This window comes from Larus michahellis, chromosome 1 (assembly GCF_964199755.1).
Source record: "Larus michahellis chromosome 1, bLarMic1.1, whole genome shotgun sequence".
Lineage (NCBI taxonomy): Eukaryota > Metazoa > Chordata > Aves > Charadriiformes > Laridae > Larus > Larus michahellis.
Genome location: NC_133896.1, coordinates 64,340,146 through 64,365,463, shown reverse-complemented (window position 1 = coordinate 64,365,463; position 25,318 = coordinate 64,340,146). Strand labels below are relative to the sequence as shown.

Here is a 25,318-nt window from a genome sequence, read left to right as displayed (position 1 = left end):
TGTAAGTAATGAATTCTGTATTTCTCCACATCCCTTACATTTTTTGTCCCTCACCTGTTTCCAGCCTGCGAGGATAACTGAGACACCCCTTGTGTCAGACCTTAGAAGCATAAGCAAGATTGTTGACAGAAATGAAGCAGTGATGATACCACTCTCTGCTTTCCTTTCTTCTCAGAAGAGAGTTCCCAGATCCCCATGTAGCTTCTTATTCCTGTATGCAGGAATACTCAGCACTGGTGAGGCCACACCTTGAGTATTGTGTCCAGTTCTGGGCACCTCAATATGAGAGAGATATCGAGGTGCTGGAGCGAGTGCAGAGGAGGGCAACGAAGCTGGTGAAGGGCCTGGAGAATAAATCTTACGAGGAGCGATTGAAGGAGCTGGGACTGTTTAGTTTGAGGAAGAGGAGGCTGAGGGGAGACCTCATCACTCTCTATAACTACTTGAAAGGACGTTGTAGAGAGGTTGGTGCTGGTCTCTTCTCACAGGTAATTAGTGATAGAACAAGAGGGAATGGGTTCAAGCTGCAGCAGGGTAGGTTTAGGCTGGACATTAGGAAAAAATTCTTCACAGAAAGAGTGGTCAGACACTGGAATAGGCTGCCCAGGGAGGTGGTGGAGTCACCATCCCTGAATGTGTTTAAGGCTCGTTTAGATGTGGTGTTAAGGGATATAGTGTAAAGGAGAACTTTGTAGAGTGGAGCTGATGGTTGGACTCGATGATCCCAAGGGTCTTTTCCAACCTAAATGATTCTATGATTCTATGATTCTAAGAAGTGGGAAGATAACCAGTTATTTTTTGACTTAATTGTGCTGTCATTCTCCATTGACCACCTAGCTGATGACAGTGGTATTAGCTGATATTATGAGGCAGTGTGTTGGATACCACTGGACTCTGTGTTGACAAACATTACCTTGCCATCTATTCCTGCAGGGCCCATCCTTATCACGTAGTTACACCAATGCCGGTTTCAACTTTCTGTTGCACCTGACAGTCAGAATGGCAGCTGTTTTCAAAAACAGCAGACCCCCCACAATATCCATCATACAAAAAAATTCAAAATTTTTGCCTGCTCTTCCAGACATTTGAGAAATTGATATGAAAGTATAGATAATGTACTGACATAGTTTGTATCTTATCTAGACTCCATACTGTTACTTCCTCAGATTTATTTTCCATTTGACTAAATATTAATAATTTAGACCTTTTTCTGGAATAATTATTTTCTCAGAGCAATGCCACCCATCCCCAGTTAGTTACTGAGATTTTCCTACCTAGGTTACTAAAAGGCTCTTCATTTAGATGCAAAACCACAATCTATTAAGATTGGAAATGTTTCTAATATGATGTGGGGTAAAGGGGAACCATACTATCCCTTGAAATACATGGTCCAAGATATGCAAAATTCAGACAGTTAGGAAGAGAATAAAGGATGCTGTCAGTGGCATAGCAGGTTGAGTGGCATTTGTTTAGGATGACCAGCGTCATTATGAGTGGATACAAAATTATTATAGATCTCGGTAAAGAGAGATGACTGACATTTTTAAAAGCTCATTTACAAAGTAGTAAATGTAAAGAAGCTGATAATTAAATTTAAAGGGCATTTTCCAACCATAACATTAAAAAGCTTAAGATGTTGAACATTAACCTGACTGTAAATCCCTCCATTATGTCTTTCTACAAACAAGAGTGTCTGCATTTTAACCATTCGGTGTCATTCAGTGCATCATCATTCAATGTGATTGCATTTCATATCACAGACTAAAACAGAAAGATCCCAAATTAACTCATTTAAAATGTAAAAAAGAATTTAATCCTACTTTACATGAAGTTTTATACACACACACATACTCCCCCCAAAAAAAGATACAGTTCAGACACTTTATGACCATCCAGAACTTCATTTATATGGAGGACACTGATGTTATAGATAATATGTTCGAAACCTTAGAATGGACTGAATTTAGAACTGAACTTCATTTGCACTCCAAAACAAGAGAAAACATCATTTCAGTGATGTTGCCTATAGCCTGGAAGGGTACCACCAACCCCCAGAGACTTTTCTTACTTATTTTATGACTGAATCTGCAGCAGGAAGCAGTATATGATTTGCATATGCATATGCATATGCATACGTGTATGCAAAGTCTTGATATGAAAAAGTCTGAGAGTCTATCTTGGACATCATTCCAGCTCAACCCATGGAGCCTGCTTAGAGATGGAAAGTTGCTTGCCTGCTCTTTGGCAAGCCCACTCTAAGATGACAACATCTGGATTGGGATCACATAGCCGTTTTTCTTCCTCACTGCCACTTTTATTTTGTGGTCTTTGTAAAGTAAGAAGGAAAAAATAGCCCACTGAGAAGCAGTTATGCCAAAGTATCTTAAGCCTGTTATATCATGAGCAGAAAAAAGAGGGACAAGCAGACAATCTTTCTTGTTTTATTTTTTCTTTTTTTCCTCTAAACATTTCCTTTCAGATGTCTCTTTGAAGTCACAGGCTTATAGTGTGAGTGACTGAGAGCAAGGAGCTGTGAAATGCGCCTTTGAGCCATAGACTCCTCAAAGACTATCACAAGGCATATATGACTGGGGTACGCGACATCTGCAAATCAGTGTGGCGTTATTGAGGCTTTGTTCAGCCTCAAACTCTGGGAGCTACTGAGAATCAAAAACTTCAGCAAGGGAAAATCTTTTCTCCCATCCTGATTCTATATGGGGGGGTGTCTCACTGCTACTGTGTGCAGTGTGACTTTGTTGGTGTAATTTGCTTATGATGAAATAATTGAACATACACATATATTTTATAGGTAACATAATCGTTCATTATATATGCATTAATCAGGTATAATTACCATCTTCTGTTCCACTCAGTCCTGTTATTGCTCTAGTACTGGATATTTTTGCATTGTTAAAAATATACTGCTGCTTCTCTGCTGTTGTAAGGTTGTCCCTTCAAACTACCCTCACAATACACCACTCTCTATACTTATTAAAAACAATTCCTGCTCCAATGGATCTGATTCACTTCATAATCAAACACACAGATCGGCAGAACACCTCACTCCTGACGCGTGATGTCTCCTGATTCTCCACTCATGAGTCTCCTGCACTTCTCATCCCAAATAATTTCCATTACTTCTCTTACATAAAGGATATTATAAAAAGGATACTGCACCCTACTGGTAATTCTCAAATAGGGAGAAAAACAGGTGATTTTATCAGTCTGTACTGATGTATTAGTTTCTTACAAACTTCAGAGAAATGCTGATGAAGGTTAGGACTTTTTCTGTAAATTGTCCAGTAGAGCCACTGATCAGCCTCACACAACATTTATCTGGAGTGGGAGGGCAGCACCATTGTGTGTCATTACAGCATCGCTTCCTGCTAGTCCCATTAGGAGGTTTATAGGAGACTGCATGAATCTTTTTTGTCTTTCTGCATTTCAAAGTGCTCAGAGAAATGGGAGCTGAGCACTGCAAAGGAAGTAACTGTTAGACCAGAGGATGAGAAAAACAACATAGTGCGTCCTGAGGAAAATGATAGCTAGAAGACTGATCTGAACAGCAGAGGGGTGGAGAACAAGATGAGAAGACCAGAGAGGCCGAAGGGTAACCAGGTGTTGCACTAGGCAGCAAGGAAAAAATGAAAAGGGAATGAACCCCTGCCTGTCCCAGATCCAAAGGTTACAGATCAGATCCTGCTTCTCCCTAATGCAGAGCCACTGCAAAGGTCTGAGGGAGGAGCGTTGCGGTTAAGGAGAGGAGATGCAGAGGCAGCACTTAGTAATACAACCAGGAGTGGGGGAAAAAAGATACCAAGTCAACCCAAATCCCCGGGACACGACTTCACAGAGAGCCGTGGCTGTTCCGCGGTGCCGAGCTGTGCCTCTGCCAGTTCAGCTGAGACAGCAGGGTTGTGGTGTGCTGGACACTAGGCTCCAGGGGTCCCTGCAGTTCCGTCACATTTTCCCTTCGTTGCTTAGTTTATGTTATCTCTTTCCATTGTATTTTTGCATGACTTGCGTTCCCCAGGGATCATGGGCAGAAATACAGAAACCCTGTGAGAAATGCCAGCTTTATCTGGAGATAAACATCTGAATCTTGCTTGATTATCTGAATCTCATACATTTTGGAGGCAGATCCATCATGGAATTGATTGCTAACGGTCCCAGACCCAAGGTCATGGCTTTGCTGCAGAACTGAGCAAGAAAAGAATGATAGGGCAAAAGGGAAATAAGTTCAAGTCCACAACATAAATTTCCTGTTTCCACGGAAACAACAAAAACAATCTACAGAGAAAAAAATCATCTCCATAGGGAAATTAAATACTTTGGAATTCCTAATTAGGGAAAGAAGGGTAACTTTAAAAAAAAAAAAAATTTCTGTTCTCTTCTCCGAAGAGGTTATGGAGGCCATGTCCCAGTGAATGGCAGCAGAATTTAGGAAATTAAATGTTTGAATGACTATTGGAGGTGAGATTTCAGATCTTCAAGTCACTTCAGTGCTTCCACAATACTGCTCAATGCGCAAGACGTGAAGGAATGCTAGCTGATCTCTCTGTGGGCTGGCATGTGATAATACAGACAGGTACTGAAACCTAGGCTCAGTGGAGAATATCTACTGAAAACAGGCAATAAGGGATGGCAATTTAAGATAAGGCTTTTTTGAGCTGCATGAAATTGTTTGTAAAAGATTTTCCTATTGTTTTAAACGTTCCACAGTTTCAAAGAAGTTGTTCAAAACAAAATGAAAATTGGGCTGGCTCAATTGAAGGGATTTTATTTAGGAGGTTCTACTCATGTATTTGTTTATTTTGTTTCTTTTCTGCTGGGGAGAATGGAAGTGAAAAGTGGTTACCAATGTTCAAATATTTTTTTTTTAAATATTAATTTTGTTGTTATTCAATTCTAACAGAAAAGATAAAAATTATTTAATTGAAAAATAGAAAGTGTCAGGAGAACTGTAAACCATGTAAATTGTCTTTTAATCCATAGGTTGTAGAAATTCATTCATATTTTTCAAAGATCCCAGGTGAATGCTCTCTCAGTACTCTTAATTTCTCTTGCACTCACTCTTTCTTTCTCCTCATTAATTTTTTCTTTTTCATTCACACCTCAGTCTCATCCCCCTTTCCTTCCTCTTGCTCTCACTCTATTGATTTTCTCTTGCCCCTTGCCTCCTGGTATGTCTTTGTTTAGGCATGTACTGGTGCCCATCAAATAGGTTTGTGCTGCGTGGAGGCACGTTGCAATGCAGCAATCGCTGCTGAGTGATTCTGCTGCTCTTGCATGGCACAGTGGGAGGGATTTAATCTCAGACATGACACCCCAGGGACTCAGCCGTCTGATGGAGGAGATTGTTTCCTAAGTACGTTACCAGTTAGTATTCCTCTCAAGATAGTATTTCACTTCCCATAAGTTTGCTTTACCATCAAGTCCCAATTTAAAGAATTGTTAAGTAAAGATGAAATTAGATTGAGATCACTGGACCATGTGGGTGATACTGCAGAAGAACAGGGTAAAGTAAAACCTCAGGAAACAAAATATAATTGTTAGTAGTCTTTTCCTCCTCAGACATGTTTGCTGTGGAAAGGTGCTCTGAGATGAGGAAGCAGAAATGGCAAACTTGCAGACAATAACAGATAAGCCTGCCAAAAGGAGGAAGACAGTAATCTACAGCATAATTATGGAATTTCAGGATATTAATAAAAAAAGTTTGAGATCCTCAATACCAGAAATGGGAGAGCAACTGACTTCATGCAAGTCAAGTAATTCTACCATGATGAAAGCGATGTGGTGTTTCTGCCATGATGTGAAAGAGGTTCCCATGCAGTAAAATATAATGGCACTGTCTCTAGAATCCTGAATTTCAAAATCAACCTATTTGTCTCAAAAGTCTTTCTTCTCTTCTTTTTTTAAAAAACTCATCTTTGCATTAGAATGAAACGTGCAAGGGCCATCAGGTATATTGACCACTATCACCCTATGGAAGCTCCATATCTCATACACTTCATTGCTAAAGTAACAAGATCAGTTTGCAAAACCCCATGTGGGATAACAATATTTTCTCTACACACTTGTGTCCAAGCAGTTACTGTGACAGAGGCATAAGGTTTTGTGTTTAGTAATCGTAGTAAACAGTCTCCCATCAGGGAGAAGCTGAGCTGAAGCCTTTGCACCGAGGGACAAAATTCTATGTGGCCTTTTCATGTCTCACAGTGCAGATCTATCCACACAATAATTGCCTGCTCTTCTCTCTGTGCTAGTTGATACCCCTTAGGCTTTTAAGAGTTTTGGTTTCAAATAACCCCATTTAGCACTTCTGAAACCTTGCATTTTAAATGTTCCCATTATTTTCTTTTTTGCAAACATGCAAAACGTCAAAGTTTGATGTGAACAACCTTTGCAATGTCTCTTTAAAAATCAAAATGAGCAGAGAGTTTGAGAATATTTGCTTATGCATTTTAGTTTTCCTGGCCCAGTTATGCTGAGTATATTTTTAACAGAAGGTACATGGTCAGAGACAAGTCCCCCAATTTCCTGTTATTAAGTTAACCTTGTTAAACATCACATTATTGTTAAACATAGGATAGGGGCTTCTCTTAATGCCATGGTGAATTATTCATATGCAAAGCTAAGGTATTTTACCTTGTTAAGAGTAACGGCAGCGTGTTGAGACCAATATCAGGAGCCATGCATCAGAAGCAGAATTAGACACGGATTTCTTAAACCTGTGGTGGAGTAAAAATGCAATTAGTCTGCAAGTACAGTTTATGTAATTAAAGTAGGTAGCAGTCATTAGTGAAACATAACACAGTCAGAGACTTAGAGAGCCTGTAATAATGTAGTAACTGTGAACATAAATGCTGCAGAAAAACAGCTAAATAAATATTTCCTTCCTTTGGCAAGGAATACGTAATCTTTGAAGTTCTCTATCCACAAAAGGGGAGATGATCATACAGGTTCACGGCACACATTCATAGCTGTGATCAACATGTTTATAATTAACTATAGCAAACACCTCATTTGAGATTTTCAAACATTTTACAAACATTTCGTTAAGTATTCTTAGCAGCTTTCCATCTCTCACAAATAGACTCAGACTGCAGAATGCACTTGGAAATATGAATTGTTATTTGGGAATTTAGGTACCACTCTTTTCTGGTGAGGTAAAGACCTAATTACTTTTTTTCACTATTTCACTGTCACTGCCTTGAATGTGGTCTGCAGAAATACCAGCACAAAAAAGATTTAGATGCTGCCTCAGAAGCAAGTTTGAACTTGAGTTCAATTTATGCTTAAATTCTTGCAAAGAATTTGAGCCAACTCTTTATATCTGAGTCAGCTTTCTTCTCTGTGCTTCTGATCTACATCTTAGGTAAGCTGTTAAGTAAGATGGAAGATGTGTAAAAATCACCAGGATTAATGGACACAGAAGCAGAACGGACTAGATTTTCAAGTTCTTGGGAATTTCATGTAAGAGTGGCCATGGTGGAGTTACAAGAATTTTAAAAGTATTTGCTGAGTAAAGAAACCGGGTACTTTCCAAAGCAGGTTCAAGAATCATCCAGAGGTATCACAAGTGAGTCTGATGGGTCATAAGCCAGCGAATAAGGAAATCACTGATAAAAGCAATGTACTAACACTATTTCCAACCAAGGGAAAAGGAAAGATTTTCACTAACTTCAGTAAGAGTCCCTTTGGGCCCTCAGTATGTTAATATTCCTGTCAGAGACACTACTGAAGGCTACAAAATCTCTGAGGAACAGTGAGAGTCTCCATGGGTTTATTCAGGGTCCCAAAAGGACCTCCACGACTGGGAGAGATTTGCAGAGATTCACTGAAATATCACAGCATCTTTCTTGGACTCTCTGGCAGGCTGAGGGAGTTAATCCGTGGTTCTTTGAGAACCCCCCCCTGTACTGTATTATAGCTCTCTGTTATTATTTCATCGCCAATATTCCTTCAGGCTTTGGGAGGAAAAAAAATCATTTCAACCAGGAAAAAAACCAGAAAGAGTGTGGTTTTGTGTTTTTGTTTGTTTGATTTGGTGGTATTTTGGTTTGGTTTGGTTTGGTTTGGTACTTGTTTTCAATAAGAGATGCATTTCTGTTATGCATTACCTCTAGGTATTTAGAACAAATTGTGAGCTGGTTTCATTCAGCCTTCTGAACTCTCTCCTCTTTCCCTAGCTTTACCACTTGTCACCCAGGGACTTTGAGTAGGTCTTACAAGGTTTTTATATTTAGTAGCACAGGCATGATAGCTGATATGAGGATAATGAAGTACTGTGCCTCCAATTCACGCTGGGCTGCAGAGGGAGTACTTACCTATCATGTCACTGTTCCTTCAGAGAATATATCCTGGAATCTAATGATCTTCAATTCAGTCTTAACAGAAGCTTAAATAACTCTTCTGCAGAGGGAACCTTTCTCAGGGCTGAGGACAGGTATAATTTTAGGCTGAGTTCTGGTATGAGTATTTTATCTGGAGTGCTTGAAGAAGATAGTTATAGAAGCATAGAATCATAGAATGATAGAATGGTCTGGGTTGGAAGGGACCTTAAAGATCATCTAGTTCCAACCCCCCTGCCATGGGCAGGGACACCTCCCACTAGACCAGGCTGCTCAAAGCCCCATCCAGCCTGGCCTTGAACACCTCCAGGGATGGGGCACCCACAATTTCCCTGGGCAACCTGTTCCAGTGTATTACCACCCTCACAGTAAGGAATTTCTTAATAATATCTAATCTAGATTTCCCCTCTTTCAGTTTGAAACCATTACCCCTCGTCCTATCACCACACTCCCTGATAAAGAGTCCCTCCCCATCTTTCCTGTAGGCCCCCTTTATGTTCTTAAAGTGCTAGTTAAGTAGGAAGGGCTATGAAAGGAGGTTGTAGTGAGGTGGGTGTCAGTCTCTTTTCCCAAGTGATAGGGCAAGATGAAATGCCGTAGTCAGATAAAACTTGTCTTGTTGGGGTTCACTGGTATGAGGAGCTTCGGTCAACTGAGGGAAAACTGCAACTTGTCGCTTTGATCTTCCTTTTCTAGATAGCCTATAAGCTCTGCAAGTGGAAATCAGCATGGAATGTGTGTGTGGCATAAGCTTGTTCCTAGTTTTGCCACCTTTTGATGACACCAGTCGCTGTTCTGATCCATTTACAACCTACTCTGAAACATGTTGAGCTAGATCATGCCCAAAGTGACAACTAAATAATACTGGTTGCAGTGGGTAAGCTCAGGCATGTGTGTCTGTGCAGTGGTTAACCCAGCCTGATTATGCATCAGTATTCTGACTGTTTGCAACAAGAATATCTAACTGTAAAGGTTTCAGAATTTCATCAAATTATATCTCTGCTCCTTAATTCCAATAAAAAGTACATTGTAATTTAAAGTGGGGCTCCTCCCCCTGAGAGATAAGTAAGCATCTAAATTTTCAAAATATTTTGAAGCCAACCTACTGCTTGAAATGATTGCTTTGCATGGCAGCTGCCTTTCTGTGCCTCTAGATGGAGATCCTATCCATTTAACTCAACCCTCTAGAGAGAACTGTGGGATGCTTCAATACGAGCTCCATTTTGCCCTTCGTGCTCCATAGACCAAAAATTACTTTTTTCTCTGATTTCTGGGTTATAAAATTATTTTGATCTTAGTAACTAGATTTCCAGACCCCCACACTTCACAGCTTACCAGAAGAAAGGAAAAAAAATCCTATTCTGTTCTAGCTTTCCAAAGCGAAGGTGTCCTGAACTATTAGCTTTGCCTGAAATGTAATGGTGAAGCACTCTGTCTTTTCAACTTCCATTCTGCAATTTGCCTCTAGCTTTTAAGAACCTCTGACAAGCTGAGGTGCACAGTATTGCAGGTAGGACAGAAGAAATTATATAGACCATTGTATTCAGTCATTTCTGCCATTTGGGCAACCACATTATATGGTTCCACCAGAGTGTTGAGAAAAGCCTTGCCATAACTTCACCAGGAGACTAGGCTATTTGCTCACTGGTTTGGGACCAAGGGTTCTTTATATACAATCCCAGCAAGAATAAGGAGGCACGTGAATGAAGTTATCTCCTCTAGTCCAGGAGGTAAAAATCACTTTTTGTAGATCAAAACCAGTTAGATAAAACCATACCTATTAAGCATATTTTTCAGGTTTGCACAATGCATTAAGATGCAGAATTTAACTTGGAATGATGTCAGCTGCCTAAAGACCAAATGCAAATTCTCTCTTGATTACACAGGTCCTGAAAAACAAAGACTTATCTGCAGCCAAAACTATATTTACAAAAAGATATCAATAGATTAAGTGCTCTAGTACCAGTGGGTCACTATCAGCATAAAAATAGTAATAGTAACAACAACCATACCAATATAGGAATAATACATAATTAACCAGACCCTTGAGGAAAAACTGCTTCCTTTTGGTTATTTCCTGAAACTAGAGACATTATTGTATTTTTTTTTTGTCTAAACTACCTATATTTTTCTTTGTGTGAATTTGTATCAGAAATAGTGTGGCCAGCAGGAACAGGGAAGCGGTCATCCCCCTGTACTTGGCACTGGTGAGGCCCCACCTCAAATAATGTGTTCAATTTTGGGCCCCTCACTACAAGAAAGACATTGAGGTGCTGGAGCGTGTCCAAAAAAGAGCAATGAAGCTGGTGTATGGTCTAGAACACAAGGCTTGTGAGAAGCAGCTGAGGGAGCTGCTGTTGTTCAATCTGAAGAAAAGGAGGCTGAGGAGAGACCTTATCGCTCTCTACAACTACCTGGAAGGAGGCTGTAGCAAGGTGGGGATCAGTCTCTTCTCCCAAGTAATAAGTAATAGGACAAAAGGAAACTACCTTAACTTGCACCAAGGGAAGTTTAGACTGGATATTAGAAAAAAATTCTTCACTGAAAGCATTGTGAAGCATTGGAACGGGCTTCCCAGGGAAGTGGTTGAGTCACCATCCCTGGAGGTTTTTAAAAGATGTGTAGATGTGGTGCTGAGGGACATGGTTTAGTGGTGGACTTGTCAGTGTTAGGTTTACAGTTGGACTCAATGATCTTAAACATCTATGTCAACCTAAATTATTCCGTGATTTTGAATACAAACCAGTTGGGCTCATGGCACTATATTTACCAGTTTCAGGCTAGTAGAGCAGCAGTGAGCAAGATGTAGTTAACAGCTCTACAAATGCTCAGGCCCTAACAATAGCACTGAGGCAGGAGTGTTGATGCCAGCTCTGCCACCTACTCACGTATAGTTCCCTGCTGCTTTTGGGGGAGTATTTTTATTTTTGCTTTTTTTCAATTGTCATTAGTGGAATGGTGCTAGTCTGCTTTTGTTAATGTTCTATGACTCTGATCTACTTGTTGTTTCAAGATATGTGCAGAAATTGTTTATTTTGCCCTTAGGTACCCTTCATAATAAGTAGATCCAGACAGGCCCACAGAATATCTTTTTTTGTAGGACATGTGTTGATTGAGAAAAACAAAAGTGCATGAAAATGGGAAGAATGGACCACACCGAGGCAGTAACACTTTGCAAAGATGTTTCTAGTTTCAAATGGATTGCAGAAGGTAACCATGTGGTGAAGACTTTAGTCTTCTGATATTTGGGAATTTTCTGAAATGTTGTGGGTTTGTTTCTTTTTTCCAAAAGCCTTGACTAGATTTATAATCTCTCTTAAAGTCTGTAATAAATTCTGACTAACATGCCTAGTATACTTGTCCTGGGCTTAGGGGTTTTGTTTCTCTCTTTTTTGTCACACTGTGGCTTTAAATGGTGCCAGGAAAGAATTTAGAATCAAAACCGGTGCAGTTCAGCATCAAAATCAATCCAGGAAAAAAATAAATCTGTTACTGCTACAGCAAAAATCAAATCCAATTTACATAGGTCCGGACTGGAGAGGAACTGGATCAAAGAGGAGAAGTTAAAAAAGTATATTTTCCTTTTGTTTGAGAGCTGAATGCTGAAAAGTGCTCAGAGTAGCAATGCACTTAGGTTCCAGGGTAATCCCATTTAAATCACAAATATAAGTTTCAGGTACAGATAGTTTGTTTCCTCTTTCATGCCTTGACCTTCATATGGCTTCAGAGGATTCAAAGAAGCCATTAAATCCTTACCATATTTAACTTGGCAATATGCATAACGCCGAGGAGGGATTTGTCTAACAAGCTTTGACAGGCATGGTGTATCAGCCATTTTTTTCAATATACACAACATTTCCATAGTCTGTTTTGTGACAGATGTTGGAGATATATTCTAAATTTAAAGTTAGTTATTGCTACAAGATTCATCTGCACCAAAGGGATGGGATTGTGTCAGAGTAAGTGGAAAGCACAGTCAGCAAGATGTAGTACCTAAGTACCTCCTGTTTGAGGATCATGATCCTAAGGGTGACATGCAGTCCTTGTTCCTTCTCCTTGCCCTCCTGTTTCTGCAGGCCTCCTCCTCATGGTCTGCAGTGGAATGGGATGAACACCCTCAATGGCATAATTTTTCTTCCTCACACTCACGGCCGCTCCCTTTTACACTGAACCAGTTTGCAGATTTCACCTATCAGACCTGTTGCTGTTCAAGAAATCTCTAGGGAGGTAAATGAAGGAAAGCGAAGCACACCATGGCTGTCAGCATACTCTGAAGGTTTACTCCAGCCTGTGCCAGCCTGGACTACTTTTCTCCTTGCAAGTGCTAATAATAGTCCAGGTCAACCCACCTGTGCCCTGCTTCTGCCTGTCTACTACTCATGGCAAAATGACCTGGCATCACACCAGGCCAAAAGTACATGAACCTTCTAGCCCACCAAATGCCCCGGTTCTGCCCCAAACCCATGTCTAGTCAAGAGAAGTGAAGGGAATCATTTTCAGCACTATGAATTCTTTAGAGGGGAGAAAATACTGCACTGGAAATGTTTCCAACTACATATCAAATATCAAGCAATGAATTATTTTATATGTGGATTTCTTGGCTTTGGGCATTTTCCATGCAACGATTATGGTGTTTGCATTCCACAAAGTCATATATATTTTAAAATATATTCCAGAAAATGAACTTGATTTGTTTTCAGGTCACAAGAGAAATTTCTTGCCTTTTCTGGGTATTGTCTCTTTAGCAAGAATGCATTTAGTATACAAGGATAAATTATGGTAGCCCACGGGAGTCAGTGACATATTGTGCAACTCACACAAACACTCATGGGCTTGCAGAGGAGCGCTCTGTTTGTTGAAGAATAAGATCTGGTACTTCTCATAACGGGAGGTCATATTACCTTAAAATGCCTCTGCCCCGTAGGTCTGCCTGATGAATAACATCTGTTCCCATAACAACTGCCTCTCCAGCAGAAGAGATGGACTCTGTGGCATGACAAAAAACAAAAGCAGTCCACAGGCAGTCCTGTACCAAGGGAGAAAGCGGACACAATAAGAAACAGAAACCTCACTATGGGCCTGATTCAAACCCTACTGGAGCCAACAGGAAGAAGTCCAGGAAATTTCAGGGGCTCTTGGGTTAGGAAGCATGCATACCCCTGTCTCTGCTCATGTAGTGGTAGTACTATCAGCAGCAATGATACGTGTCAGTTGAAATCAAATGTTTCTCCAGCCCTATACCTTCTCGTCAACACACACAGCAAAACATGGTTCACTTAACAATCATACGGATGCAAGCAAAGGAAGATTTTACTGGAGTAAGTGATAGCAGGCATGTTTCTCCTACTACATATATATACCTAAGAAAGCCATAATGGTCAATGCGATGTGCAGTCCGGAACTACCGGACTCCTTATGACAGGCAAGTTTTGTGCAAAGAGAGATCACTGGGAAAGGGACTCCTCAGTTTGCTTCCATTCAAAAGAACATAGTGAAATCCTATTCCTAACAAGTACAATTAGCTTTTAGCTCTCATCCAACTCCTTGCACAGAAGACAATAAAATCCAGAGAATTTATACTGATTTACCAATATTTCCACTGGAAGTGGGTAAAAAAATCAGCTGAAAAGAGTTAGGAACAAAGTTAGCTGGGAGGTGGTAATTTGGTTTCACAACAAGTTTTAAGGTTTTAAGATGAATTTTAGTTCTTCAGTAGAATGAAAACAAAACCACTGAACATTTTTTCAAAATTAAATTGTAGAAAAACACCTGTTTTCTTATCATAAAGCACCATTTTTTCAGCTCTGATCCTCTCTCTCACTCTCTTCCCTTCTTGCTCCCCCTCTCACTCTCTGTCACCAGAGGTAGCTGCAGAGCCCTAGATCACAACCTCTTTCGGCTGAAATTTTTCTGAAATCAATACATCTCCGTGAGTTGTTTTGCCTTTTCATCAAAAATGTATTCTGTCAAGAATGTCCATAAACAACTCTGCTTCGAGAAGTTCTTAGCTTGTCCCAAAAAAATTGATATCTTACACGTCTAACTGGATAGCCAGCTGCTCAGCTGTGAGGTTTTGGGTGAAAAGCACACAGTGAATTGCTGAAATGACAGTCCTATATATTAAAGAAGTCTGGGCTTTTCTCCTGTCTATTTTTTACACAGACTGTAAATTCTGTTATATTGCCCTCAGCCTATTCTTACTGTACAAAGCACATATTTAATTAAAGCATTCCTCCTCACACTTTTGCTCTCTTGAACCTGATCCCAAGGATTTTAGGGATGTACCTGTGAACAGGTAGTAAGAAAAAAATGTATGTCTAGCCTTATGTTGCTCTATTTATTCATGTATTCACTTCAACATGGAATTGGCAAACAAATCTTAGCTGTTTTTTAAACCAAAGGCAAATGCATGAGCCCCACCTTCTGCAGTTGTATTTCTTTAAGTGTAAATTACAAGATTACAAAGTGGCCTCAGACAGAAAACCTTTACCCTGGTATAGCTTTTTGATTTTTCCACAGAGACAGACTTGCTTATTTTTCTTAGAGGTCAGAAGGGTTTTTGCTGTTGTGCTGACATTTTGCATCATCTTCTTCCTGTTGCATATAAGAAAAATATGCAGTGATGAAATGACACTGAAAATGCGTTGCTCTGTTTAAGTGACATGGATTGTATATATGTGTACATCAGCAGGTTAGTCACAGGGGCCAGAGAAAGATTCCTTAATTGCTGCTGTATAGAGGAGCCAAGCATAACTGAATTTTTTTGTCTTCCTTTGATTGCACCCCCACTTTTAGAAGCTCTGTATTAAAGTGATGCCTTACAGGTGGGGAAAAAAGGAGAATATTCCAATTAGACACAACCTAACTCCTCTGTTACATCTGGCCTTCGTGCCTCAACAATCCCTTGAGCATAGCTCATAAATAAGGAACGGTCGGAGACTAGCTGTACAATTCCAGTGCATTTGATTGACTTACAGGGGATGCACAAAAAGATAGTATGTATCCTTAAGGCAAAAGCATGTGCTATTTTCTTGGTCTTCTATCAAATGTATATTTCTAGCACTTTAATTACTATTTATTGAGTACTGCTGGTAGGCTATACAAGGCATACATTGCTGTGTATAAACAAAACGGATTTTTATCTGTTTCTTTCTTTATCATTACCCTGCTATCCATTTCATACCTTTTGTCATAGCTTTATATGATACAGATTTAAAAGAATGTGATTTGAAAAAACTGAGAGAAGTACAAGCAAGCAAGCACCAAGAGAAAACCTCATCATGTTGAAAAAAAAGCAAACAACAATCCTTTTTCCAGGTACAAATAGTCAAGAGGATGTAAAAATCACTTTAGTCTCACTGAAATGAAAAAAAAACCACAAACTTGTACACATCTAACTAGATAGCCAGGTGTTCATCTGAGGTGAGTTTCCTAATTCTATTGACTTCAATAGACCTACCCTTTTTTGTTTATTGGGAGGCTCATAACTTTAGTTTGATGGAGTGCCAAAATCTCTGCAAGTGTTGACAGAAGAAGTAACTGCGGTGTAAAAAAATGAATGAGACATGATACAAACTTGTTCCGTAACCCTCTAAGAAGGATAAACAGGTGGAACATGACGGAAAGATGGAAACACAAGTCACCTTTGTGTGCCCCGGCTCCTGGTAAATCACATCTTCACCTCAGGTTATAAGAACAGCATCCCCTTATGACTGGATTTTCTTTTATTTGGAATAGGGTTTGAAATGAGCAAAGTGAACTATTTGTTGGTAGGAAAGAAATCAACATTCATATCTGGTTCCAAAATTTTCAAATCATTAATAGCTGTATGACAAAACAAAGGGAAAAATGAATCTGAGAACTTACAAATCTAGATCTGGATTCAAATGTTGTGTCTTTGTCGTATTTAGAGATATCTTATTGGTATGTTATTCCTAAGAGAATATCTGATGTTGCAAGGTGTTTTCATTAGCCAAAGCTGACTCGTCCTTCTGCACACATCTTCTACCTTTAAACTCTTTCCAAGTAGTTTTTCTAGGATCCATTTCCTAAAAGCAAAGGGACTAACTTCACAATGGTATCTGTTTTGTTTTTTCCTCTGCAGGCTTAAGTGTTAATTGGGTACCTTGTTAGCAGAACAGAAATGAATAACTCAACGTACATAAACTCTTCCACTGAAAATATGATGGCTCTGGAGAGCCCCTATAAAACAGTTGAGGTGGTCTTCATTGTCCTGGTAGCAGGGTCTCTCAGTCTAGTCACCATAATTGGGAACATCCTGGTCATGGTGTCAATCAAAGTCAACAGGCACCTACAGACTGTCAACAACTATTTCCTGTTCAGCTTGGCCTGCGCTGACTTGATCATCGGCATCTTTTCTATGAACCTATATACCCTCTACACTGTGATAGGCTACTGGCCCTTAGGGCCTGTGGTGTGCGACCTCTGGCTGGCTCTTGACTATGTGGTCAGCAACGCCTCTGTAATGAACCTCCTCATTATCAGCTTTGACAGATACTTTTGTGTCACCAAGCCTCTGACATATCCTGTAAAGCGGACCACTAAGATGGCAGGCATGATGATTGCAGCTGCATGGGTGCTCTCCTTCATCCTGTGGGCCCCTGCAATTCTCTTCTGGCAGTTTATTGTGGGAGGAAGGACTGTCCCAGATGGGGATTGCTACATCCAGTTTTTTTCCAATGCTGCCGTCACTTTTGGCACTGCCATTGCAGCCTTCTATTTGCCTGTTATCATCATGACTGTCCTTTACTGGCAAATCTCTCGAGCCAGTAAGAGTCGGATAAAGAAAGGGAAAAAGGAAGCTGCCCAAAACCAAGATACGGTTTCCCCCAGCCTTGTCCAAGGTAAAATAGTGAAACCAAACAATAACAACATCCCAACCAGTGGGGATGGGTTGGAGCACAGCAAAATTCAGAATGGAAAAACCACTGAAGAGACTGTGACAGAGAACTGTGTTCAAGGGGAGGAAAAGGAGAGCTCCAACGACTCCACCTCTGTCAGTGTTGTTGCTTCCAACATGAAAGAGGATGAAGCTGCCAAAGATGCCAGCCAGGCTTCTGCCTCCCAAGACCATCTCAAAGTGGAGAACTCCAAGCTGACATGCATCAGGATAGTCACCAAGTCCCAAAAGGGTGACTGCTCTGCCCCCACCAACACTACTGTGGAGATTGTAGGCAGCAACGGGGAGGAAAAGCAGAACAGTGTAGCCCGGAAAATCGTTAAGATGACAAAGCAGCCAGCCAAAAAGAAACCACCTCCTTCTAGAGAGAAGAAAGTGACAAGGACTATTTTGGCCATCCTTCTGGCCTTCATCATCACCTGGACACCATACAATGTGATGGTGCTCATCAACAGCTTCTGCACATCCTGCATCCCTGGCACTGTATGGACCATAGGTTATTGGCTCTGTTATATCAACAGCACCATTAACCCTGCTTGTTATGCGCTCTGCAATGCCACTTTCAAGAAGACCTTTAAGCACCTTCTTATGTGTCATTACAAGAATATAGGAGCAACAAGGTAAAAATAATAATAATAATAAAAATAATAATGGAAAGGGTGAAGAAGTTTCAAATTCAATTAAAAAAAACCCCACAATGTCACAGCACTTTATGCTCTTCTACGGAATGTGCAATCCAAGATGTTAGTGGAAATACTGACATGGGGCATCAGCTCCACCCCTGAGAACTACACTTAAAAACATTTATTAATCATTGAAAATAAATCTTGAGGACATGGGTATGTTTGAGGAATTATTCAAGTATGTGGACTGGAGGCATAGTTCCTTGCTTTTTGAGAGTATTCTGCAGAAGGGCTTTAGAGTCTACGATTTTTTGTCATTCTGTGTAAAATACTTGTTCTCCTTTTTTTTTTTTCTTGTGTCTGTTTAATATGTCTTCATCTAGGGGAAAAAAAGGGAAATTTTAACAATAACTGTGTGGAAGAGTCATAGGAGTTTGGGAGATCCTTACATAATCTGAATGGATCACAGTAGAAGGTTTCTAAAGCTCAAAGTTGTCTAAGGTTTTTTTGTCACCATTATGTAAGAACCTTAATGTTAGGTAAATCATAATGAAAGTTATTTTATGTTGTTTATGACACTACCATTTCAAAAACTTCATCAGTTCTGAAAGTGTTCTTATGCTCAACATGTAACCATTGCCTAACCTGTTTATCGTTCAAGGTCTGCCACTGGCCCCCTGCTAGGGGCTTTTTTTCTGTGATTCCTTCATCGCTTCAAGGTAAAAGTGAAAAAAAAGCGGTCTTTTCCAGACTGCTACATCCCAAGACTATTTCAGCATCTGTGTAAACCAAAGCTTTTGAGACAATTTTGTTCAGTTTGTTTGTCATATAATATCCACCCGTGGATTTGTCTTTTACCTCCATCAAGCTTTTCTTCCGTTTTGTACCTTACTTGTCTAGGGCACGAAGATTGAATATCTAAAGAAGTTGTAGATTCAAAGGTCTCACCCAGTCAGTCACCATGGTGGCCAAACAAAGGGCCTCAGCTAAAGAATAGAAACAAGGTTATTACTAGGAAGGTTACATCCTTTTAAAGCTGGATGTACAGATGAAGAGGTATGCTGAGGCTCCACAGAATGAGTAGTTAATATTAGATGACTATGCTCTTGATGAGTCAAAAGATGATTCACATTCGTTTATTGGGGAAAAGAATAAGACGGACTGACGTGCCCATATGGATCAAGCTCTGCCTAAGCCCTTAGTGTGAAACCAAGGGCCTTCCTAGGTGTATCCTGGACAAGAGGTTTACTTTGTGGAAAAGATACTGGCTACGTTGCCTTTTGAACCAGCTGGGAGCAATATTTTCACTATAAGCCAAGGGATAATGCTAACAAAAAGGCAGAGAAGAAAACAGTGATTACACAAAAACAGATAATGAAACAGTCTGGATGCAGGGCTGGCAGAGGTAAGGTTCAGATATTATCTGCTACTCCACACCAGCTCAAATTCAGATTCTTTCTGCCTGGCAAAGAATTTACAATTTCAAAGTCTGATATTTATTGTAGCACAACTGAGCACTGTGTGGATTGGACAAAGCGTATCAGATTGCTGAAAACAGCAATTGTCTGTGAGTTATGCATACTCTAGTTACCTCCTTTTTAGTAGCTCTAACTTCCAGACATTGGTGAAGGTACACCTACAGATTTTGTTACCCAAAACAGTAGTTTGCTGCATAGACAGTGTCCTGAGAGACTGTCTTCTGGAGTGAAAGCCACCTACCAAATAGGACACCAAATCATTCTGTTATTTCATGCACATTATTTCATGTATGTTAGAGTCTTCCAAAACGCACTTCAAAATAACAGCCTTCAAGATTACAGGGAAATTAGTCTTGTGGACAAGTTTTACATTTGACAAGCTTATTGAAACGCAGTGTCAAAGCAGTTTGGCAATATGACAATTTTCATGTTTCAAAGTACAAGTTCCTAGCAGAAAGTGAAAATGAGGAGGATTAAACTGCAGTAAATTAAGGCCACATTAAACTCAGGATTAATGTGTCTTAATACGCATTCATTGATTTTATACCCTTAGTGATTTCATCCTAATATATCTAAGTATCTCCATGCAGCCAAGGATCTAATTTTGCAACTCTCACTCGCCTTAAGTCATATTTACTATCACTATTTTGATCTTCTTCCTTGTAAGGAAGAATAACTCGATGATAAGGCTTGCAAAACTGAGTGCTGCTTGTCTTTCAAAACTACATTCACTAGGCTTATCTTGACAGGTCAAAGGAAAGACTTACATTATCATTTCTAGACCATTTATTCTCCTACAGTGTTAAAAATCCTGATAGCAATCAAAGATAAAATTATTCTAAATCTTACTTCTTTAGAAGAGCTTTGTAAGAGAAGCACATCTGCTGCTTGCTTTCAGCAAGTGCTGTATCAATAGTACAGATACTCAAATTGGGAAATCATGGTTTGTATATTTTTATTTAATCTTTTAACTCCAGCTTTCCAGCAGGTCTGCAAATCCTTTATTCTGACCTTTGATATTTTGACCTTTGATATTCTGACCTTGTTCATAAATTATGAATTCTTCTACAACTAAGGACAATTCTACAGGTTAAGTGCAACATATAGATTACAATTATATTTTTTCATCATGTGATGTGATGACACTCAAAATACCATGCTGAAAAAAAATATTTTTGGGACAGTGTTCATGGAAAAAAAAAAAGAAAAAGAAAGCCCTTCAGTGTAAAGTTTTCTAGGACATCTCCCTAGCATCACCCCTGCATTTGATCCTAAAGGACAAGATGCTTTGGTTTGCGTTATAGTATATTTAAAAGTCTTGCAGGACACACAATCCAGTGTGTGTCTTGTGTTTTCACCTCGTACCAGTTCAATGAAAAAAATATTTCCATAGTAGATCCACATTCACAGCCAATTAACAATGTAAAAATACATGACACGCACCTTCGTACGTGCACACAGGCATGCAAACACACACGCCAACATGGTTTATACGCATGGAAAATAATCATCTAACATTCAAGCCATTGCATGGGATTGTGTCTGTGTTGCACTCTATGGCAGCTGGTGGGAGATGCAGAGCCAACACTTATTCATGACACTGTCTACCCCCTCCTGGAGGCAGAGAGGAGAAAGAGCCTTGCCTTGAGATACTGGGAACCTCTCAGGTCTTCAGATGATTGTGGCTCAGTAAGACAAAAACTGGGATGATCTTTCAGAGCCGCATAATGATTTGTTCTTTCGAACGTCTTTTGAGCTCTCACGTCTTTCCTTTGTGTCCCAAATCACGTTCACCAGGTTTCACTTCCCTTCTGAGTGATAGTTCTGCAAGATGTAGATGTCGGTCTTGAAGAGCAGCACTCCCTGGGTACCCACTCCGGCTTCCCTGGCTGTCACCTGCGCCCCGTCGCCCCCAAGGCCCCAGGTGGCCCTGCTGCTGGTGCTGCCATGTCTTCACCTTGGGCTTGGCCAGAGGATCCCAGCGGCATGTCCACACCATGTGCTGTGCTGGCCACTTCTGTTTCACATAGAAATTGAGCAAACTGTACAGGTGACTCATGAAGAAAAAAACAAACAAACAAACAAACAACAATGAAAAAAAATGTAACTAGCACCTCTTGCCCTCCTTTTTTCTTCCTTTTAACTATTTCCAGAAACAGAGTAAAACTGAAAAGGCCCAACCAACCTTTGACTGTAGCCCTGCTGCAGCAGGGGCTGTCATGTCAGCAGCCTGTCGGGAGTGACTTGTACTGTCACAGGCCAGCCCTACCTTCACTCTCCAGGGAGAGGACAACAGCCTGAAGATATGTCAATCCAACTGGCATCTTTTCTGAGTATTAAAGACAACTATGGTTAAAAGAAAGAAAAAAAAAAAGGAAAAAAGAAAGAATGAAAGAAAGAAAGAAAAAAGCTGACGTAAGGTTGAGAAATCTGTTTTCCAGTGAGGACAAAACCCAAGAAAAAATTCTGTCAGCCTTCTGTTTGGGATTTTCATTTGATTTATTAGGAATCATGAGGACCTGTTTAGAGACAGCAAAGTGTTTGAACACCACCTGATGAAAAATAGTCCAAAGCCAACAGACACATCTATATAAGTCAGATTGCTCTTTCTTTCTTTCTCCTTCCTTCCTTCCTTCCTTCCTTTGTTCCTTCGTTCCTTCCTTCCTTCCTTCCTTCCTTTTTCTCTATTTCTTTCTTTATTTCTTTCTCTCTCTCTTTTTCTTTCTTTCTTTCTTTCTTTCTTTCTTTCTTTCTTTCTTTCTTTCTTTCTTTCTTTCTTTCTTTCTTTCTTTCTTTCTCTTTTTCTCTTTTTTCTTTTTCTCTCTTTCTATCTTTCTGTCTTCCTTCCTTCCTTTCTTTCCTCCTTTCTTCCTTCCTGTCTCACAAATGCTCATCACAACAGGAGTGTTCAAATGGACCCCGGGGATCAGTTGTTTGTCATCCACAAAGCGTGAAGCGTTTGTCATCCACAAAAGCAAGTGTTAAATCTATCAGCCCTCTGTTTTGTATTTTTCTGGTGGAGGAAAGCATATTGACAAGAGGAGGCATCTTTAGTGAGCATGGCTGTGGTGAGAACAGCCCACACACCAGTGAGGAAACCCTCGGAGTGTCCCAGCTGCTCCTGGCCATACTAGCTGCAAAAGGGCCAGGATGGGATAGATAATTTTTGTTTGTTTCATCTCCTGATGGATTTGAATGTGTCCATGTGTCTGCTCTGCAGCAGGGCTTGCTAGTAAACTCACAAACCCCTTCACCATTTTTGATTAATTTTCATCCCTGTTCTCTAATTCCTATGGATGCAACAGCTGCCCCAGTGCTGCCTGGGGATACAGCTCCTGGTTTCTCCCGTGGTGCCGAGGTGGAACACTTTGAATTTTTCACTTCTGCTGGCAGCACCTCTACTTGCCACTTCTGTTACCCAAAACTTTTACCAAATAGGTAAAGGATCCTCACAACCACCTTATGCTGCAAAACTGGCCTGATGTAGCTGAGGGGGACAGGAAGAGTGCTGCTGATATTTCTTTTCCCTCACTTCCCCTAACAATTATTCCCATAGATCTTTATTTTTTGACAAGCCAGGTTGCTTCTCGTGAGAAGCCAAACTCTTAGGAAAGAAACAGAGAGCAGGAAAACAAGCTCTGGTCCTATGAGCAGGAGGTGTTTGCTGACAGGTAGTGAGTTTAGAGTCTAATAGCCTTTGATATTTTTAAAGATGTCCTCCTAGATGGCTCTGTACTCTCAGCTGACAGCAGTGCAAGTGGTAGAAATTGAGAAGCTAAAAAGAAGCAAGCTTTTTTTCACCCCTGGGTCTACAGATGTTTTATATAACATGTCTAGAGACACTTGCTAGGGATGTGATTTCTATACAGTATTGCTTTTATTGTTCCTGTATATCCTGAAAAGCTCTAGTCTTCTAAGAAACCTTTTTTTTTTTTTTAATTCATAGAAAACCTTTCCCTGAAGGAAGCTGATAGATGGTCCTTAATTTGCTGTGGCTTTTTTTCTCATTTCTCTGCCTATCTTTCTTCTTTTGTCACAGTCTTGACAAAAAGCTTGCTTTCTTCCTTCCTCACTGTAAGAAGTATCTGTCACCTGTGTTTCAGCTACAGGTGTGCAGTTTCTCTTGCCTTTCGGGCACTGTGAATGCTAGTATTCACACTTTTTAACCGCACCAAAAATACTGCCTTCCCTAGCATGCAATTTCCCCTTCATGAAAGCCCAAACTACTGTGTGGAGTGAGAAGTTCTATAAATCCTTTCTGCACAGGTTTTAAACTGGAAGTAAAAAAAAAAAAAAAAAAAAAAGTCCTCACGTGAAACAAAGCTAAATCAATTCCCTTTCTCCCCAGTTTTGTCATCTCCATATTAGAGACAATGGTGGGTAATGGCAAAAAGTGAATGTTCTTGTCATAGAATATCACACAACAACATGAATGAATTTTATGCCCTGTGCAGTGCTAAGGCAGCCCCCCCTTCCCTTGAATCCCCTTTTATTCCAATGCTTACTATCAAAGTATACACTGAGAAACCAAGCCTAAGAATGCAGTTATAGCAAGGCTGAGCTGGACATGAATCATTTACCACAACCAATGCAATTATTTATCCTGTATTTTCACTTCCTTCCTTTTGCTATGGCCTCTTTTGCTACATTGTGGGACTAGTGGCTCACACGAGCGTATCAGTTCTCCCAGGCCTCATATTTCAGGGTACTGGGTAGATTTGTTATACACATTTCAGTCTGGTATTAACAAATAAAGGGAAACAAATCTTGGTGTCTTTTTGCTTTCCAGAGCTCTGCGTAACCTGAAAAGTGTCATTGGGTAGCTATTCTTTTTCATCTTTTTATAGCGACTTTCTTTCTTTTTTTTTTAATTTTTTTTTTTTTACTTCCCCTGCCAAGAAGCACATAGAAACTATTTTCTTTGCCCCAGAGTGCTCTGACCATCTGGGAGAATCGGCTGTGGGTGGTACGTGAGACACTATGATCACAGCCCATGTTAGAGTGGCCTTCGGATGGAAGGATTTAGCTGGGTGTTTAACGTTTGTACCGTCTCACCTGGCAGCACTGAAGAAAGCACAGGGGGACAAGCTTGGCATGCCCTAACTTGCAAAGGGACAGACAGGTCATGGTTGGATTGCTTCTCTGCACCCCCCCAGCTCATGTAGGCTGAGGGGAAGAGCAGGAGGATTTCTGCCCCCACCAGAGGCTCTGTCTCTACTCCTCTACCCCAAAGACAGCCCTTCTCTGAAGCACACTATGGTAGTAGCGGTAGTAATAAAAGTAACAACATTGGTGAGAGTGCCATGATTGCCAATAAACAAACCTTTTTATATCTTAGCTCTTAATTCTGGTGCCACTTTGTAAAGGTGGGTGGTAAGTTAGAGACTAGCAGTTTGTAAATACCTTTAGATAGCGTGTTTTAACATGACCAACACCATATCTTGACTGTGTAAAAAAGTAATACATTATGTGTAATACTATCCAGATAAGGTTATAATGTAAATATAATTACAATGAATGTCCAATTATTCTTCAAGCTCTATGTACGAGGAAGAACCTCATTTCTTCTTGAGACATTTTTTAACTTAAGGGTATGGAAAACCAGTTATTCATTTATATAAAAAAAACAACTGCATTCTTTTCTTCAAAAGAAAATCCTGCTGCAAGGAAGTAGGGAATGTATTATGTGTACGTGATATCCAAAATCACATGGTAAGACTGGGAACTGAGGATCTTACAAGTCGGGTCTGGTCAAATTCTTGATGCCGTACATTTGATCTCATATAAATAAGATAAGCACAAGTTTATGGTTAGCTGTGTAAAGCTGACCCATTTGATTATATATACATTATAGAGATATATTTATATATGCTGTATAGATATATACATATACACAACATTCATACAGTGAAAGCAGAGTTTGACAAAGTCATGTTAACAGGG

The 25,318-nt window shown here is 40.1% G+C and overlaps 1 protein-coding gene across 7 annotated transcripts in view; it reads left to right on the top strand.

The window, feature by feature from the left end:
• CHRM2 (cholinergic receptor muscarinic 2) overlaps positions 1-23,656 on the top strand; it is a 105,467-nt gene extending 81,811 nt beyond the window's left edge. For 2 of the 7 annotated variants that reach the window (XM_074582799.1, XM_074582806.1), the window contains exons 2-3: positions 16,459-17,894; positions 18,559-21,723. In XM_074582799.1, the coding sequence (XP_074438900.1) occupies positions 16,498-17,894; positions 18,559-18,598 (1,437 nt within the window). In that variant the 5' untranslated portion in view covers positions 16,459-16,497 and the 3' untranslated portion in view covers positions 18,599-21,723. Of the gene's footprint in view, positions 1-11,454; positions 11,565-16,458; positions 18,115-18,558 lie in introns of those variants that run through there. The other 5 variants (XM_074582835.1, XM_074582827.1, XM_074582816.1 and 2 more) reach the window with 5 other exon arrangements.
• The last annotated feature ends 1,662 nt before the right edge of the window (positions 23,657-25,318 follow it).